The 19,431-nt window shown below is 36.8% G+C and overlaps 1 protein-coding gene across 3 annotated transcripts in view; it reads left to right on the top strand.

Annotated features, from left to right (window-relative positions):
- The window catches only part of myo1g (myosin IG), a 107,542-nt gene extending 100,831 nt beyond the window's left edge, over positions 1-6,711 (top strand). Inside the window, exons 22-23 of one of the 3 annotated variants that reach the window (XR_012394704.1) lie at positions 4,138-4,499; positions 6,409-6,711. Coding sequence is in view for 2 of the 3 variants with exons in the window: in XM_005170069.6 (XP_005170126.1) it covers positions 4,138-4,297 (160 nt within the window). In the remaining variant the exon portion in view is untranslated. Of the gene's footprint in view, positions 1-4,137; positions 4,564-6,408 lie in introns of those variants that run through there. The other 2 variants (XM_005170069.6, NM_001045221.1) reach the window with 2 other exon arrangements.
- The last annotated feature ends 12,720 nt before the right edge of the window (positions 6,712-19,431 follow it).

Raw genomic sequence — 19,431 nt, 5'->3', positions numbered from 1 at the left:
GAGCTTGCACAATATTTAAAATAGTTTACTCATAATTAACTAAACAATTTTTTGTATTATTCATTCAATAATTTTCTTGTCGGCTTAGTCCCTTTATTAATCCGGGGTCACCACAGCGGAATGAACCACCAACTTATCCAGCAAGTTTTTACGCCACGGATGCCCTTTCAGCAACAACCCATCTCTGGGAAACATCCACACACACTCATACACTACAGACAATTTAGCCTACCCAATTCACCTGTACCGCATGTCTTTGGACTGTGGGGGAAAGCGGAGCACAGGCGAAACTCCACACAGAAATGCCAACTGAGCCGAGGTTCGAATCAGCAACCCAGCAACCTTCTTGCTGTGAGGCGACAGCACTACCTACTGCGCCACTGCCTCACCCTATTTTTTGTATTATTAAATTATTATTAATGTTTCATTAAATTTAATAAAATATATATAAAAAAGTTTGACAGGGCAAATAAAAATCTTTTCCATTAAAAAAGCTATTTAGCATTTAGCCCTGTATGAGGCAAAAATTTCATTAGTAATGGTCTTAAAAATGTCATAAAATGCTTCAATTTATCTTGCTAAAGCCTGCAGAAACACTGCAGTGATTAAGCTGAATGATTGAATGATTTTTTCACATTACTCTTTCAAAAGTCTGCCATTTGTGCATAAACAGCCTTTTGTGGGGAATAAATGAGTCAATGATAATGTAAAGTAATATTCTTAGAAATTACATACAGTTGAAGTCAGAATTATTAGTCCTTTGAATTTTTTTCTCTTTTAAATATTTCTAAAATGATGGGTAACAGAGCAAGGGTATTTTCACAGCATGTCTGATAATATTTTTTCTTCTGAAGAAAGTATTATTTGTTTTATTTCAAGTAGAATAAAAGCAGTTTTTAATTTTTTAAACACCCTTTTAAGGACAAAATTATTAGCCCCTTTAAGCTATTTTTTCCAATAGTCTACAGAGCAAACCATCGTTATATAATAACTAATTACCCTAACCTGCCTAGTTAACCTAATTAACCTAGTTAAGCCTTTAAATGTCACTTTAAGCTGTATATAAGTGTCTAAAAATATCTAGTCAAATATTATTTACTGTCATCATGGCAAAGATAAAATAAATCAGTTATTAGAAATGAGTTATTAAAACTATTATGTTTAGAAATGACAAATCTCCCTGTTAAACAGAAATGGGGGGGGGGGGGGAATAAACAGGGGGAGCTAATAATTAAAGGGGCTAATAATTCTGACTTCAACTGTTGTTGAAGTGATGTCTTGCTGTGGCTGAAAGGTTCTTGACCTTCATCTGGACAACGTGTTGTCAGATGGTTTCAGTAACTTTTTAAAGGTCATCTTGCAGAGTCAGTGAAAAATGGACAGTTATGCAGCCTTAAATAGGGTTTGTAGCTAAAAAAGCAACCTACCAGCAGATGCAGATCAACACCAATGTTCTCTCATTTTGATCAGTGGTGTTTTTTTTACATATTCACATTAAGATTTTATGCTGTGCTTCAGAATATCATCATATACTGTTTTTATACTGTTTTTAACATCATAAAAAACAGTTTTTAACTTCACATAACTGTCCTGTGACCTCGAAAATTTGAAGATTGTTAGTTGTTCTCAAATTTTTATCTTAGCAATATATATCTCTTTTTTCTGAGAATTTAGTGTGGTAATGAATATGCGCATATGGCAAAGTTGACATGTTTGGTCTGGAATTATTATGGCAAAGCAAGTACTGAGACTTGTATATAACACACACTGCTCAAAACTTATATGTAACCTCCGTAGCAGATATAAATACAGGTGGAGCTGGGGTGGGGGAGGGTCTCTGAAAACATGTTGCGACATTACAGTGTGTAACAACATTAAGCATTTAAAGAGCCCCTAACTATTATGCATTAAAAAGGTCCTATTTTGATTTTTGGGGTCTCCAACAAAAAGCTGATATGCATGCAAGGTCAAAAAACACTTTCATTGTCTTATCATATATATTTATTTTTACCTATTTATCCCAACGACTCCCATATGATTCGTTCAGTGATTCATTTGTTCCTAAACTGATTGGTCCGATGACCCAGTCTGCTGTGATTGGTCAACTGCATTCAACGCAAGAAAGAGAGAAATGCCCAGCACAGCTTATCAACAATTTTGAAGTAGTCAGAGTGCAGACTGTATGTGTGAGCCCAATACAGGAGTGCATTAAAGCAATACACCAGCATAGTGCTCTATTCTTAACCATGATGTCACACATTCAGTATTAATCCACACAGTGCCAAAAGCTTAACTAATTAGAAAATTGACCGCCGCACATGTGTAGGAACAGCGGGCAGTGGCTGTAACAATGACAAATGGCAGTTTGTTGGCACGCATTTAAATCCATAAACAAAGCGGCATGCATTGTGTTTTTGACGTGGCTTTAGACGCGATATAAGAACACAAAGAGTTAACCAGATATACTACAAGCGGTTACAAGTAACAAAACACAATTAAATTAATAATTTGGAAGCTAAAGAAAACAAGGAGGCAACCATTTAAAACACACTTACTTACAATTGTGAAATGGAGGAAGAAACTGATCCATCAACTGTGTACTGTAAAGTTACTGTCGAGCTTTGACCAAGTCCCATAAATCAATATTCTTTTCTGTTCTTCCTTTAACAAATGACCGACAAATCCCCTATTGTAAGCATGTAGATTATTGAAGCACACATTAGAAAAATGATGGGAACAGCACAAGGCTGGGGCTATAATGCTGAGGTATTTTTGCAAAAATAACCACTGACTCTTCACAGCCTCCGGATAGGGAAAATAACCCTAACTTTCCCTCACACTTCAGAGCAAAGCGTCTTTGGGACTTGATTAAACCGGGATCTGCTACAGTGTTTGTCATCCTCATTTTCTTTCTACGGTATTTGTGGGCGGGGCCGGAGGTTTTCATTTTACCAGGTCTGCACATGTAACAATTGGGCGGGGCTTGAGATCCGTCTAGACGTCATGCCATCACAGCTAAATAATTGCTACCACGGCGATTCATTCGAACCACTTTGAGTCAACTTTTTTAAAGATGAATCAATAGTTTTAAACACGGTGCACTTTCAGATTTAAGCCTTAGCTGGATATTTCACTTAACTTAGAGTTGTGCTACACACTGCATGGAAGGTCATTTTCAAAGATCCATAATAGGGGCTCTTTAAAGTGCTGTGGAGAAGGCCCATTGGCTGCCAAGCCAACACCAACTAATGTCCTGCACCGTGTACTTAATAACATAGAAGCAGATTGGGTGACCTACCAGCCTGCTTGTGCATCAAGTTACATAACAGAAATGTATACAGTTGAAGTCAGAATTATTAGCCCCCCTTTGATTTTTTTCTCTTTTTTAAATATTTCCCAAATGATGTTTAACAGAGCAAAGAAATTTTCACAGTTTCTGATAATATTTCTATTATTATTAATAATAATAATAATTAATAATTAATAATAAATATAATAATTAATATATTCTTCAGGAGAAAGTCTTATTTGTTTAATTTCGGCTTGAAGAAAAGTAGTTTTTTATTTTTTTAAACATCATTTTAAGGACAAAATTATTAGCCCCTTTAGGCAATTTAGTTTTTTCGATAGTCTACAGAACAAATCATTGTTACACAATAATTTGCCTATTTACCCTAACCTGCCTAGTTAACCAAATTAACCTAGTTAAGCCTTTAAATGCCACTTTAAGCTGTATAGAAGTGTCTTGAAAAATATCTAGTCAAATATTATTTACTGTCATCATGGCAACGATAAAATAAAACAGTTATTTGAGATGAGTTATTAAAACTATTATGTTTAGAAATGTGTTGAAAAAAATCTGCTCTCCGTAAAACAGACAAGGGGGAAAAATAAACAGGGGGGGGGGTGCTAATTCTGATTTCAACTGTACTGTGGAGATCATATTGGAAAAATATGAAAAATATCTAGCTTCTACATTGGATTGCCATCATGAGCTACTAGAACAAAGAATAAACACAATTGTGTGTGAAGCTTTGACTGCTTTGTATAGGCCACAGGGAGCTGTCACACGCTATTTTTGGCACATATTCAGCATTGTCCAGAATTGAGAGTAATTATGTCATGTTTTTATTTCAGAGTGAAGAGTACTCCTCTGCCAGTGAAAGTGTGCTCCACTGGACTCCAGGTACAAATGGGCGGCAAACCAAAAAGCATCACTGTAGAGACCAAACCAGGACAGACAATCTCAGACTTCAAGAAAAGTCGAACGGGATTTACCTTACTCCTGCCCCAGTAACCTTCAGGGCTTCGCAGGAAATGGTATAAAACAGTATTCACCCATTCAATAAGAGATGGGACCATGACTGCCTTAGATTTTACTTAATAATATAGGACTGGATATTTAAAAGTATTGCCATATTAAGCAATGCACTTTGTTGTTTTAATAGAGTGCTATATTTTTTTCAGTGATTGCATATTTTTGTAGGCCAACCATTTACATCAGGGGTCTCAAACTCAATTTACCTGGGGGCCGCAGGAGGCAAAGTCTGGGTGAGGCTGGGCCGCATAAGGGATTTCACAAAAAAAAAGTCCTCAAATGTCATTATTAACAGTTTTAATTATGTCTTCTGAACATGAAGTGTCCTGAACATTAATAAAACATTGAGTGAAGATTATGAACAGTTCTTCTGAACATGGCATCTTTTGCCTACTCCTTGCTGCCAAAGACTTGACAGCACTTCTTCTCACAAATCTGAAACACATTTGGCTTTAGAGCGAAAGCAGTTGAGACCCTCAGTATGGCTTGAAGATGATCATCATTAAGTCTAGACCTGTACTTTGACTTATTGAAGTTCAAGGTGGAGAATAGCTTCTCACATACTTCTCACACACTCAAAACTTCCATTCCCTCACCAGGCGTATATATGTATAAATAAAACACCCCCACCCCACTCCAGTCACATCAGTCTGTGCCAGTCTGTATCTACCTATAATATATATAAGATGCAGGCTGTAGCTAGGTAGGTGGCAGGCTGCAGATAGGTAGCTAAGTGGCAGGCAGGGGCGGGAACAGCTTACCTTGGTTCTGGCCGGGGCGCCCGTCACAGCGTCTAACAAAGGGGCGGGGTGCGTGGTGACGTAACCGGCATCCCCGCCCCTTTGTTTACACGGCAGGCGGGGAATGCCAGTGACCGCTGTGTACGGATAGAATCAGCGGAGCGAGGAGCGCTCTCTCTCCCCGCTCCGCTGATTCTGTCAGGCCCCGTTTACACTAGTGCGTTTTAAAACGGCGTTTTAGAATGAAAACAATCTGCGTCCACACTCGCGTTTTACCCAGCGTTTCTGAACTGCTCTTCGTCCACACCAAAACGCTGAAAACGCACATCACGTGACCACACACACACACTTTGGCAAGCGCTGCAGCCTGTCTACCCAGATGAGAGCTCTGCTAGTCGGACTTCTCATCAAGCATCTCCCGCTGGATCTAATCTCACTATATTTATTAAACGTGATATTTCATTCATCTTGTTGTCTTTATCTAACGACATATTCCCTGACTTTGGTCACTGGAATCTATTACTTGTTCTCAGGTAACCTGTTTTGGCTGAGCGCAAAGATAAGTTAATGATTAATGTAAGCACGTAGCCTACATTCTGTATATTGACTGATCGCTTGCCTTTATTTCCTGTAATGTATAAACTTATTGTATGTTATACTTTTATAATGGCCATTATCGATTATTAAAATTAATATTCAGCAAAAGAGAGGGTGTGTTTCGTATTTTCACTGAAATTGAAAGGAGGCAGTTGTTATCGGCTCCGTTTTGTTATAAATATCCACACAGGGAAGATGACGCTCATGCAGCACGACGCCTCAACATTTCTGCTGTCTGTTTAGTTGTTAATATTAAAATAAAAAGAGGCAGTTCCTTATATCATGTTTACATTTTATTGTTGAGAAAGTGAAACAACGTAGCCAGGGTGATGTGAATGAAGTTATAAAGTACACTGTTCCCTGTGAAGATTTACCCGTGTCCTCGGTATGTTTTTCATATCAAACTGAGAAGAAGAGATGCAGCCTTGATCAAACTTGCGAAGTCTGAACTTACACGGAGAAGATTCAGGACTGAACTGTCTGTTAGGCTACTTAATATTGAGGAAAAGCCCCAATCAGAGAGGCGAATGTCTGCAGCCCCGCCTCCGTTTTCAGATGTCTCCGTCTTTCCCCATCCACACTGAGACGGAGCAGCAGCGTTTCAGAATGAAAACGATCCGTTTTCAGCGCTCGAGAACTCCTGCGTAGTGTGGACGGATTCTGTCAGTGTACAGCGGTCGGTGCGGGCCACAAAATATTGCACTGCGGGCCGCAAATGGCCCGCGGGCCGCGAGTTTGAGACCCCTGATTTACATCATCCACATCATCATCCTCATCATCACAGTCCTGAGGAAACAAGGTTTGGACTATAGTTTTTCAGGCTTGGCAATTGAGGCAATCTGTTTTGCCAAGGTTCTCTTGGCGATATTAGTTGCAACATCAGTCTAGGCATGGGTAGAAGAGTCTGACGGTATGATAACCTTGGATAAAAAATTTTTGGTTTTATGGTATTGTGATGGCTGCTCTAAAAAAAAAAAAAAAAAATATATATATATATATATATATATATATATATATATATATATATATATATATATATTTAAATGTGTGGTTTTTAAAAAAAAAAACAAAAAAAACTTTTTCCCCTTTGAACACAATATATTTTGAAGCAGTAAACATGTCAGGCTAAAATATTAAAATAAATCTTTAACTTCTGCTGTCTTCATTAATTTTTAAAAACACTTTTTTCTTTCCAATTTAAAATGTCATCTTTGGATTTATTTTTTGCTGGAGATACTGTTGTGTTAAATAGCTTCAAACAAACTTTAAACAAACAAAAAAAAATTACATGTACCATAGAAACGGTCAACTGTTGGCTGAATATCTTAAAAACGGTTATCTTCCCATTCCTACATCAGTCGCACAGTTTGCTGCCACCAATAGTGTACTTTTGAAACCATTCACACAGAAATACACTTATTCACTATAGGCATCACATTTGAAAAATGTAAATCTGTGCAACAATTCAGATCTATGTAGCCTAAGTTCACATTACTGGTTTTGTCAATAATAGAGACCCTTCAGGTTACTTTTTGATTATTACAAAATGTGTGCTCTCTTAACAACAAATGTATTTGATTTTTACAAGTTTTGTTCATCGTGGGAATCTTCTGTAACCCTTTATTTTATGGTGTTCTTGTTACGCATGTACTTACTGTAGTAGAAACAGTACATTGTACACTATTATGCAGTGACAATTACACAGTGTCCTAACTATACGAGACACAATGCTGCGGCACATAGTAAAAGGTGTTTTTTCCATGTTAGAAGGAGTTTAATGTGTAATGGGGATGCATGAAATTGCTTTTTAGAAACGGTTTCCATTTCTGCAGTATAAACCACTATGGCAAAGATCACATCAGGAGCTGGTTGTTTGCTTTATTTACTATTTCTTTCAAATATAATTTTTTTGAACATTTTTAGTGCAAAAACATATAAAATAATTATGTTGAGTAAAAAGATAATATCTGTCATACATGTAATTTGAGTTCTGATTTGATTTTTGACCCCCACATGAAAAACAAATTATAAAAAAATAATCATGATAATAATAGTAGTAAATAAAACTTAATTGTAATTAAATAAACAAACAAATCAAATAAAATAAAATAAACATAATAATCACATAGAATACAAAATGATATCACAAAGTGGCATATTACATTTCTTTTGTCCAGGCTGAGTCTAACAGACAAAATTTTTGTCTTAGAGACTTACGTAGATGTTCCTAGATAATCAAAGAAAGGGTCCCCGGTCCGATAAAATAGGAAAGGTTTGTTCTTTATGGCTGTGGAGAAGACCTCAAGTGGGATTATGTTGCAGACTGCAAGCAGCCATTGATTTAAACTGATTTAAAATTGTACATTTCCGAGCAAAGTAAACCAACGTATGTAAAAGGTCCCTTTTCCGAAAATTATAAAGTATATCATCATTGAGACTCAGCAAGCAAGTCTTTGCTCCCAGTCAAAATGTACATTTAAAGATGGCGTTGAGCTGCAGTCTAATCAAGTCCCAGAACTGCTGTATGAGAGAACAACTCCACATACAATGATAGAAAGATCTAATGTCCGATTTAAATTTTACACACGGCTCAGACAGACCTGGATTCATATTATGTCTAACCTCAGGTGTAATAAACAATCTATGTAAAATTTTAAATACTTTCCCAAGCAGAATTTGAGGTGAACACACAAACAGGGTTGCTACAAACAGTAGATCCAGCCAGGAATCATTGTCAATTACACTACCCAAATCAGCTTCCCATTTACACATGCTTTCTTCACTGTTATTATGTTAACAGTGTGAATATCGTTTTATGTGACATTTATAGCTTTACAATAATGCAGATATGAAAGCAGAAGCAGAGTTTTCTCAGATCTTGAAAATAAAATAAAATTGCAAACATTTCATATTAACATATGGCGTAAATATGAATGTAAGATCTGCGCAAACCAACAAAAACAGTAACTCAGCATGTAGTTTAATATTGTTAAGGAGATTTAATATTTCTTAATTAGATTCTAAGTTAAGTTGGGAGTGTAGTGCACTATTCTGCTCTTCTGAACGGCTGGTATTTTTGACAATAGTGAAAAACATTAAATGAGTCAACAATGCATTTTTCTTTTAAGCAAAAGTGATTGGTGTTCCCAATTCCCTCATTCAAAACTCAATTTTTGTTTAGTAATTTAAACTACTAATTAGTTATTTGATTAATAATTTTTAAAGCATCACTTCAATGCAACTTAATGGACAACATTAGCAGTGATTTTCTCAATCTCAATCATTTTATTTTTATTTTTCAACTTCTCGTTTAAATGTTTCTGTCCTGCGACAACCAAACTGTTTGTTGCTAAAATCTTGTCTTGTGGCGTGTTGATAGGAGACAGTGTAATCCTACATTTGGTACATTTAGTACACTTTACTACTCAGTCTTTAAATGCACAGATTAACATAATGTGCAAGCAAACCTAAAAATAATTAGACAATTTTATTGTTTAAAATAAGAATTAAATCAGGCTATAAAATATAACTGCAGTGTCAACATCACCACCATTAAGCTTCCAAAAACTGTTTTATGATTGGGTTTGTAAATGTTTCTTGTAGTTCAAGAAAATGGGATATTGCATTTGAGGAAACATAATAAGCACACAAAAAAATAATAAGCACAACTTAAAATGGAATTTAAGTCTTAAATGTTAACTTGCTATGTATTTACAGGATTTGACCTACAAAAGTATGTCATCTCTGCAGCATTCTATAGTCTTCTGTTTAAAATGTAATATTATAAATGTATAATAAAATCATATATTTTTAATAAATTGGTTTAAATATAAATATTTTTATTATTATCAGTTGGAGTGAGATCAGGCAAAGACACCCTATTTCAGTGCTTACCTTTCTTCTGGTTGCAGAGAACTTTAGGTAAAACAGGACACTTATCAATACTATTTTGTAGATATCGGTACAGTACATCCGAACCCACACTGACCAGCTGTTACAACGTCTTAGTAGTAACTGAACCACAGATACTGTTTCTGGAAAAAAAACTGCAGCTTGGTGTTTTAAGATGTGCACTAACATTTTTAAATAGACTAAAAATGCTGTTATACAGTTAAGGTGTGTAAACTGTGTGTTTGAAAAGAAGATACAAAAGTTGTGCTGTTATTCCGCTGTCCTTCCCGTGTTAGTGTTTGCACAAGAAACAAAAACTGTTTTCAATAGTTTGGATCATTATTTAATTATAAAGGGAATGTTCTGTTGATACAATCTTTGCACTTTTTATAACATTTCAACTTTTAAATAAATAGTAGCTCGTGATTCATGGGTGTTTTCTGTTTACTTAATTTTTCAAATGACATTATGGGTCTTACATTATGCTCTCATGACTTCTGCTTTTGAAATCTAGCAATGTGGCTATAATTGACTTATTTTGTCATTTGAAACAATGCATTGTGTTGTTTGCTCATGTCCATTATAAAACTTTTGCCAGTACTTTTCTGCTATTTATTGTTATTTAATAAAATATTACCAAGATAATATGTTGTTTCAAACTACTTAAAATATCAATAATAGTCACTTCATCAAACTGTAGGAAAAAAAACACCCAAGAATCACAAGCTACAGGCAATTTTTGCAATATGGAGAATATTTTAATGTTCATTGTATATTTTTCTAATGATGTACATTTTAACTGTGGAGATTTAACCAAGGGTTTTTTAATGTATTTTTGCATTTTGCGCCACACTCGAATATGTGACCAGATGTCCCCCCAAACCTTCGAATTTTGTTACTTACTGCAATGCTTATTCAAAACTGTCAAAATAAATATGCTTTGTAAAAAATTAAATGAGGGCTTTATGATTTAATAAAATTAAATGTTACAGGCAGTAATTGTGTGTCTGTTGGATTTGTTGGCATTTGTGTGTGTTCTTATTAAAGTGGCGCTGTTATTAAAATGGAAGCATTGTGTTTCATGAAGCAGATGAGTTACTAACATTTTAACTTTATTATTTTTTAAAGGCAGCTATCATGCAAAATCAACTTTTGGAAGCTGTTTGGATAGAAATGTGCGTGATATAGTGTGTCCACAGTCATATCGGAGTGATATAAACACAACACGTCTCTTTTTTAACAATTTCTGATGTCAAACTATGATCCAAATACCAGTGATTTTGAGGCCCACCACACTGTGATGTAGCAGTTCGATTTTTCTTGCCCATAGATAATGATTAAAATGTGTATATTACCATACCTCAGTATTAATGGATATTATCATATTATTATAATGGATATTATTATATTATTGTCCTCAAGACAGGATTTGCAAAGTGGTACACTTTTTTTATAGCCTTTTGAACTATACGTATTAGGCTAACACAACAGAAGCCCCTGTCATTGAATCAGGACATTACATTTTGTACAGTAGCTAAGCTATGATGGATTTCTACATAGCAGCATTTACATGTTTGGTGGGCATCCTGTCACATTTAAAGCAGGTAGATAAGCAAATACAGCACAACATGTTAAACACACATGTGCGCACAGCCAAAGTCTATAGAATACACAACACGTGTCACTCTTACAGTTTTGAGTGGGGAAAAGTGTGTCTGTAAATATGACGAATGAAGCCTTGCCTACTAGTACCGGAGCCAAACATCAATTGCTATAGACTGACTTTTCCTTGGGGCTTTTACGACAATATTTGTGGTCAGAACACACTGGAATCTCAGCAAATATTTGCTTCACAGACATAAGAAATATGTCAAATTAAATCAATGAAACAAGTGCACTTGAAAACAAAAGTTTTTTGGTTTTGTAATTTGTATGAAATGAACGTGAGGCACAGTCCGTCCTGTCAAACGCACATCACATGACAGCAACTAAACACCAACAAACTTGTAAACAAACAGTCTCTTTCATTTCTGGAGGAAATTCGCCATCAAGACCAAGTTGTGAACTCCTTTAGAAGAGCAGCGCGATCAGACGAAGCCTTATTCTGAGGATGATAATGTGTAGAACGGCCATAAATGAGGTTGGTGTCATGATCTTGTTCCTTTTGAGTGCGTATGCGCATTAACTTGGATGACCTGAAAAAAAAAATGCAGATTTTAAATTGAACATCTATTAACTAAACTTGTGAGACAGATATTGTTTAATTTTACCAGTGGTTCCAGATATGTAATGTAATCGTAAGCTTTGATGTTTCCCAATTCAGACAGAATGCCTGAGCATACCACCCGGAGGCATTTCAAAGATGGCCGCTGAGTGAAATGACTTGCCTTAAAGGGATTTTGGCACAGCAAGCATTGTAACAGCATTTGTGTGTGGCTTATTCTTTGTTGCAGGTAGGCTGAATAAACTCCACAGCATCTACATCACCATTGGGAAACTTCCTGGTTCAGTCCTAGCTTTGTAATTTGTGACTGTGGGTTGCGAGTTGCTGTTTGTCATTGTGCTGTCTTCTCTGAAGCTAAATATCCAAAGAGTGGGAGGAGAGAACCAGCTCCGTTCCATTTAAAGGTACATGCACAAAACAGCTACAATTCCCTTTCACTCAAAAATACATTTTCAGATTGGTATAGCAAATAATCTGATGGGTATTTTGGGCTAAAACTTCACACATTCTGAAAACACAAAATACTTATCTTGTAATAAGGTCCAAATAGGTCCCTTTAAATTTTATGTACAGTTGAAATCAGAATTATTAGCCCCTCTTTAAAATTTTTTCCCAAATTAAGTTTAAGAGCAAGGAAATTTTCACAGTATGTCTGATAATATTTTTCTTCTGGGGAAAGTTTTTTTGTTTTATTTTGGCTAGAATAAAAGCAGTTTCTATTTTTTTAAACACCATTTTAGGGTCAAAATTATTAGCCCCTTTAAGTTATAGATTTTTTTTTTTTTTGATAGTCCACAGAACAAACCATCGTTATACTATAACCTGCCTAAATACCCTAACCTGCCTAGTTAACCCAATTAACTTATTGTAGTTAAGCCTTTAAATGTCTCTTTAAGCTGTATAGAAGTGTATTAAAATATCCAGTAAAATATTATCTACTGTCATCATGGCAAAGATAAAATAAATCAGTTATTAGAAATGAGTTATTAAAACTATTATGCTTAGAAATGTGTTGAAAAAAATATCTCTGTTAAACAGAAATTAGGGGGGAAAAATAAACAGGGAGGCTTATAATTCAGGGGGGCTAATAATACAGGGAGGCGAATAATTCTGACTTCAACTGTAATTTCTAACAGTGTCTGTTAAGGTTACAGTATGTTTAAGAGATTGCTGTTTGAAAATATGATTAGGATAGTCTAAAAATCATTAGGCGTATGGAGAGTCTCTGTGTGTGTTTGTGCATCTCAGTCGTGAAGATTCTGAGTAGTGACAGTTTGCTCTACTGTCACTCTGTTTTCTGTTACCTGTTTTCCTGCTGTGAGCTTCTTTCATCCCTTCTGACACCTCTTGTTTTCATTTTGTCTATTTTTTGTCTATATTTTGAAGCTTTGAACACACCTGTCTGCCTTTAGACATTGAATTTTCTTTTTCAATATGTCATGAGCATCATTGGGGATTGGGGAACCTAAAAGTGTATTTTTTCACACTTTTTACTCAAGCTGTCAGTTTATTTCAGGTAACTGACAGCAATGAATGACATTAAGTTCTATATTTAAATACTTATTAAATTACAGTTTTCTTTTTTAAAATGTTAAACAATTTTATAGGGCTCTATTTTAATGATCGAAAACTCTAAAGTGCATGGCGCAATAGCATTAACCCTCTGCTGCACAGTGATGATACTTATGTTTATTTCCCTGTCATTGTATCTTTAAGACCAACATTACATTTTTTGTTGTTGGAAAGAGAAGACCTTAGTGTGGCCATTCTGGCCAATGGTGTACTTTGGTTAAGTCACATGACATGCAGTGTTTTTCTGTGGCGCGATTTCTGACAGACTGGTGTTTATTGTGAGTAGTTGCTGAATGCAAATCTCAACGTCAATAAAAACAAAGCATCAACTCATGTCAGATCCCCCAAAAAATCTGAAACATCACCTCCAGTAAGTTGTGATGACATATTTACAACTCAGTTTTGACTACTTGTATGCTAATGGCATTTGTATTATGGATAATAATAATAATAATAATAATTTGTTACATTTATATAGCGCTTTTCTGGGCACTCAAAGCGCTTTACACAATGGGGGGGAATCTCCTCATCCACCACCAGTGTGCAGCATCCACCTGGATGACGCGACGGCAGCCATTTTGCGCCAGACCGCACACCACACACCAGCTGATTGGTGGAGAGGAGACAGAGTGATGATATGCCAATTATGATATGGGGAAGGTTAGGAGGCCATGATGGACTGAGGCCAGTGGGCAGATTTGGCCAGGATGCCGGGGTTAAACCCCTACTCTTTTTCGAAGGACATCCTGGGATTTTTAATGACCACAGAGAGTGGGGACCTCGGTTTAACGTCTCATCCGAAAGACGGCGCTCACTGAGCAGTATAGAGTCCCCGTCACTATACTGGGGCATTAGGACCCACACAGACGCAGGTTGGGCGCCCCCTGCTGGCCTCACTAACACCACTTCCGGCAGCAACCTAGCTTTCCCAAGTGGTCTCCCATCCAGGTACTGACCGGGCGCAGCCCTGCTTAGCTTCAGTGGGCGACCATGTGAGAGTTGCAGAGAGCTAGCTGCTTGCTAAAAATCTAGTTTTCATGGCAATACTACTTTTGAATAGATATGAATACAGGGAACAGTGTATTAGCGAGCACCGCATGTTTTAATGCAAGTAAAAGAAAAAAAGGACAGAACTGGCTCTACCTGCAGATGAAAGTGAGGATGAGATGGGTTTTAGTGACCATGAGAATGATGCAGATTGGACATTTGATAGAGTGATTTCAGGTAAGTTAGCTCAGAGGCAGATAAGACATAAAATATTTATAAAAAATATAAAATATAAAAATAAATATAAAATATAAATATTGTTAGCTTGTACATTATTCTGATGCATCTGGATATACTAGACTTGTTATTTATTTTTATTATATTTACTGGAGGAAATATTTATATTTACTGTAAGTTGTATGCATGATAATAACATTATGTTTGTTTTTAATAATATTTAGCAAAAAAGAATGGATTAAATGAAAGCTGTTGGAATATCAGTTGTTGGAAAGCATGTTTAAGGTGTCATTTATAAGTTCTGTGATAAAGCTTATAATACTGCAACACCAATTAAATAATTTCCAACAATAACATTATTAATTATAAGGAAAGTTTTTAATTTGACATTTCTAAGTTAGATCCCATTGTTGGACATTGTTGCCATATGGCAAGATATCATAAAGTACCTTAAAAAATTTATTTTTCTAAAAAATTTTATAGCAACTTTTATTCTACAAAAAAAAGAAAAACAATTTTATGTTTTTTTTAAAAGAGATTTATCATAATGCGTGCGGTAGAGGGTTAAGGGCATGTATGAATCCACTTTTGCTATTTTAGGGATGAAAAAATCCGGTTTGCGCCTTATTTGCCAGCATTTGCTATTTACATGGCGACTTCGTAAGAGGAAAAACTGAATGCTTCACTAGCGAGAAAACAGTTAAACAGACCATCTGCCCAAGGATAAAAAGCAAACCTCCTAAATTTGGCCTCTTTCCTTTACTCTATATTTCACTTTTACTCTTTACTTTACTCCTTTACTTTCATGGATAAGGAAAGGTGTTGTACGCACCTCACTGAAGACATTCATTAGCCCACATATTTAATTTCGTTTGTTAAGTGCAAAGATTTGTTTTTTTAGAACCATTTATAAATTTTGTGCTAATTTCCGTCAAACATCTCGACAACCCGACAAGTGGGAGTCTAAAAAAAAATTTATGAAAGAAAATTTATTTATGCATATAATAAATAATACTACTAATAATAATGACATTATACAAATGATAACTGCCAAGAATACACTAAAAAAGCCCCCTGACATAAAGAAGGCATGGAGGCAGTGGTTTTTATATTTATGTAGAAAATATTTTTTGTAATATTTTAATCCTTTTTTTTTCATCTGTAAAGATATTTGTGTATTGCTGTACATCCTGTGTGTATTAAGCAATGTCTAAGTGTTTGGTCCTGCATAGGCACATAACCTATGTGATTTGCACTGGACTTTTGACCAGTTTTTAGTTGGTCAATGGCTCAGTCTACTTTAGTTCCTCAAAATAGCAACGCGGCAACAATGCGCCTTAACACACCTCCTTTTTAGACCAGCACACCTACAAGTCCACAAAGTGGCTATCTAAATAATGTGGTGCAAAATGTCAAAATTAGGGTTGTGCTGGTCTGAAAATAATAACAAATTTGTTTCAAACACATCTTGCACCTTATTGTGCTGTATGATAGGGCCCTTAATGGTAAAATATGCTGGTAATAAAAATTATTAAAAATAAGCTTTTTAAAAGATGTCCAAGAAAGGCACAAGAAATTGTAAGTGTGAAAAAAACTAAGAAATCGTTGCAATAATTATTGGACATGTAGTGTAGATGCTTTTTAAATTTGTGAAGCCTGAACATTTTATTGACAGTATATTTGTGCATTTTACAAAGCTTTAGGTTTAATATTACTGTAATATGGTTTCATACAGTATACTTTTTACACACAAAAATGAGGCATTTAAACAAAAACAATTTATGTCAAAGATAAACTTGTGTTTGAAATAAACAATTGAACAATACACTAAAATACTTAAAAAAGCAATCTTGTTTAGTTGTCCAAAGAACTTTTTAGTGAACAATTGTTAAAGGGATTTTTTTAACTTCTTTTACAAAATATAAGATACGTCTTTGGTGTCTCTTGAAAGTGTCTGTGAAGTTTCAGCTTAAAATACCCATCAGATTATTTGTTAAATATTGTAGAATATGCCCATTCAGCTGTCTGAGAACATAGCTGTTTTTGTAGCCTGTGGCATTAAATCCAAATGAGCTGCTTCTCCCCGCCCACCACTCCAACCTGCGCATTTTTGTCTCATGCCTTACGTCAGATAAACAGCTATCAGTGAAAGAGACAGACACGGATGAAATCTTTCTGAAATGACGAGTCACACACAAATACTGATGCAGTACACACACACACAGACACACACACACATTTGCATTTTCTTGAACCATGCTGGTTTTAGAGCGTTTTAAAAACATTTAATCTTATAAAGTTAATAACTGAGGTGCAGCTGATCAGAGAGCTGTAACATATTTTTAATCCCAGTTTATTTGCAAGAAATGGACATGTGTATACAGTACGTGTTATTATAGAGACATGGCACCTGTCAATAAATTCCATGGGTGGGGAAAGCCACACTCCTACTACGTCACGTTGCGGTGGGCCTCAAAATCTCAAAATGAATCCTATTTTAACGTCAAGTACATTTCTTTAAAAAGACTTGAGTTTATATCACTCTGATAAGACAATGGACACATTATACCTACACACTGTTCTGTCCGATTTTCATCGTAGGTGCCCTTTAAAGGTTCATGTTACACAACATTTTCAGAGATTTTTGCAGAGCTGTTTGTGTTGCATCGTTTAGCATCCATTCATATTTCACAGGAGAAATCTAGTCATGACTTTTCATCCAGGTTTGAAATATGCATTATAACATATTTCAAAGTTGCATGTTGTGACATGAAAGAAGACTTCAGTTATCAATTACATGTTGGTGTCTCATAATTATTTATGAGACTCTATGTCCCAACTGTATCTTCTGAGAAGATGCTTGGTTAAATGTTTACTACAGCATGCTTTGCTTATAACAGATGCTTGAGACTGCGTACAGTAAGTGAGAGATGCATTTGTGAAGGTGTTTAGCTTTGTAAGTGTTTTTGCGGGCCATAAATTTTCAGACCACTTCATAAGTGAAAGCAGCCTTTACAGCTCCTTGATGAAATAACAAACAAATGGCTTCTATAAATAACACAAAGTAAGCCTTGAAATAACTGAAGATGAAATAGTGCATCATATTTTATACGCAGAGATTAAAATGACATTAAATAAGGACACAGATATGTCTGTTATGTTAATCTTAAAACAAAGCTTATCATGCATTTTGTTGCATGTAACCTAAATAAAATTGATAAGTCTAAGAGACCTTTTCTTTTAAGAGTGTAAGTTAGATGTAATACGAATGCTGACAACAGAGGTGAGGATCCAATTGCAGAGAACGTTCGAGGTTACTAAAGTAACCCTTCGTTCCCCGAGGAGGGGAACGGAAGCACTATAAGTGGATTTGATGTTCTAAATCCACGTATGGAAGATTCGGTTCGGAAGCTACTTATCTGAAAGAGTATTGAACGGGCCAATGAAAGCAATGAATTGGCAGCGTAAGCTTGCGCAGGTGTGCTGCATCGCCAATTAACTGAGCATATAAGCACACCTGGCGCCAGCAAACGCTATCCTTTTTAAGCTGAAGAGACTTTTAACAGCTAAGGGACAGTCATTATGGCGACAGAGTATAGTGCTTCTGTTCCCCTCCTCGGGGAACGAAGGGTTACTGTAGTAACCTCGAACGTTCCCCTTCGGGGGGAACTCCAGCACTATAAGTGGATTTGATGTTCTAAATCCACGTATGGGAGTCCATTGAAAGCGCCATAATGACTGCACCTTACCAACGCCTCCAATGAGAGGGCAGTCAGGCAAGCGTGACGCACCCAAATCATAGAAGGCGCGGTCCTCCAACGTGCCCTTGGCCCTAACTTATTCCCACTTCAAAGAAGCTTTACGGAATAGGTATTTTTTTTGGGGAGTCGCTAGCATCTAGATAATTCTAGGAAAATACGACCATCCGCACCCAATAGGGGGACAATGGAATTACATATGGACTAACCCTAAGAAGGGGGAGTGCGCATAAGAAGGTGGTTAGCGGATAGGGAAGGCACGGGTCCACCCATGGGGGGAACTTAACTGTGGCGGAAAAGCATATGAGGATCACCAGCTGGGATCGCCCATAGCAGGCACCTGTACCCAAAAACGCGGGCTGACCAGCGGGCAGACCTAACGTAGTGGGCCAGCGAGTGACTCCTCCGCTGAGTCAGTGCTGGGGGCCTCGGAGGAATCTGCAGGGCTCACCGAATGGGGAACTTTACTGACAGACAGGAGGGTGCACATCTCTCCGTGTTAGGGAAAAAGGGCACCGCAAGCATGCTACAACACCCCACCGAGTTGTTTCCACAATCACCAAGGGTTACCTAACACCCTTGAGGAAACCGGCTCCACTCGCAGATTGTAAAACCTTGCAAATGTGTTGGGTGTCGCCCAGCCCGCAGCTCTACAAATGTCTGTTAAAGAAGCGCCGCGCGCACACGCCCAAGAGGATACAACGCTCCGAGTGGAGTGTGCACGCACTCCCGGGGGACGCGGTCTCTGCTCAAATAAGCACATGAAATGGCCTCCACAATCCAGTGGGATAATCGTTGTTTAGACACGGCACTTCCCTGCTGCTGTCCGCCATAACAGACAAAGAGCTGCTCAGAAGATCTAAAGTACTGAGTACGGTCCACATAATGCGCAGGGCGCGAACTGGACAAAGTAAAGAAAGGGCTGGGTCTGCCTCCTCCTGGGGCAGCGCTTGCAGGGTTACTAGCTGATCTCTAAAGGGAGTGGTAGGAACTTTGGGCACATAACCCGGGCGGGGTCTCAGGATAACGTGAGAAAAACCCGGCCCGAATTCCAGGCACGAGTCACTGACCGAAAATGCCTCCAGGTCCCCGGCCCTCTTAATGGAG

Source organism: Danio rerio, chromosome 19 (genome assembly GCF_049306965.1).
Source record: "Danio rerio strain Tuebingen ecotype United States chromosome 19, GRCz12tu, whole genome shotgun sequence".
NCBI lineage: Eukaryota > Metazoa > Chordata > Actinopteri > Cypriniformes > Danionidae > Danio > Danio rerio.
Note: the sequence above shows the minus strand (reverse complement) of the source record. Positions and strands in the feature narration are given on the sequence as shown.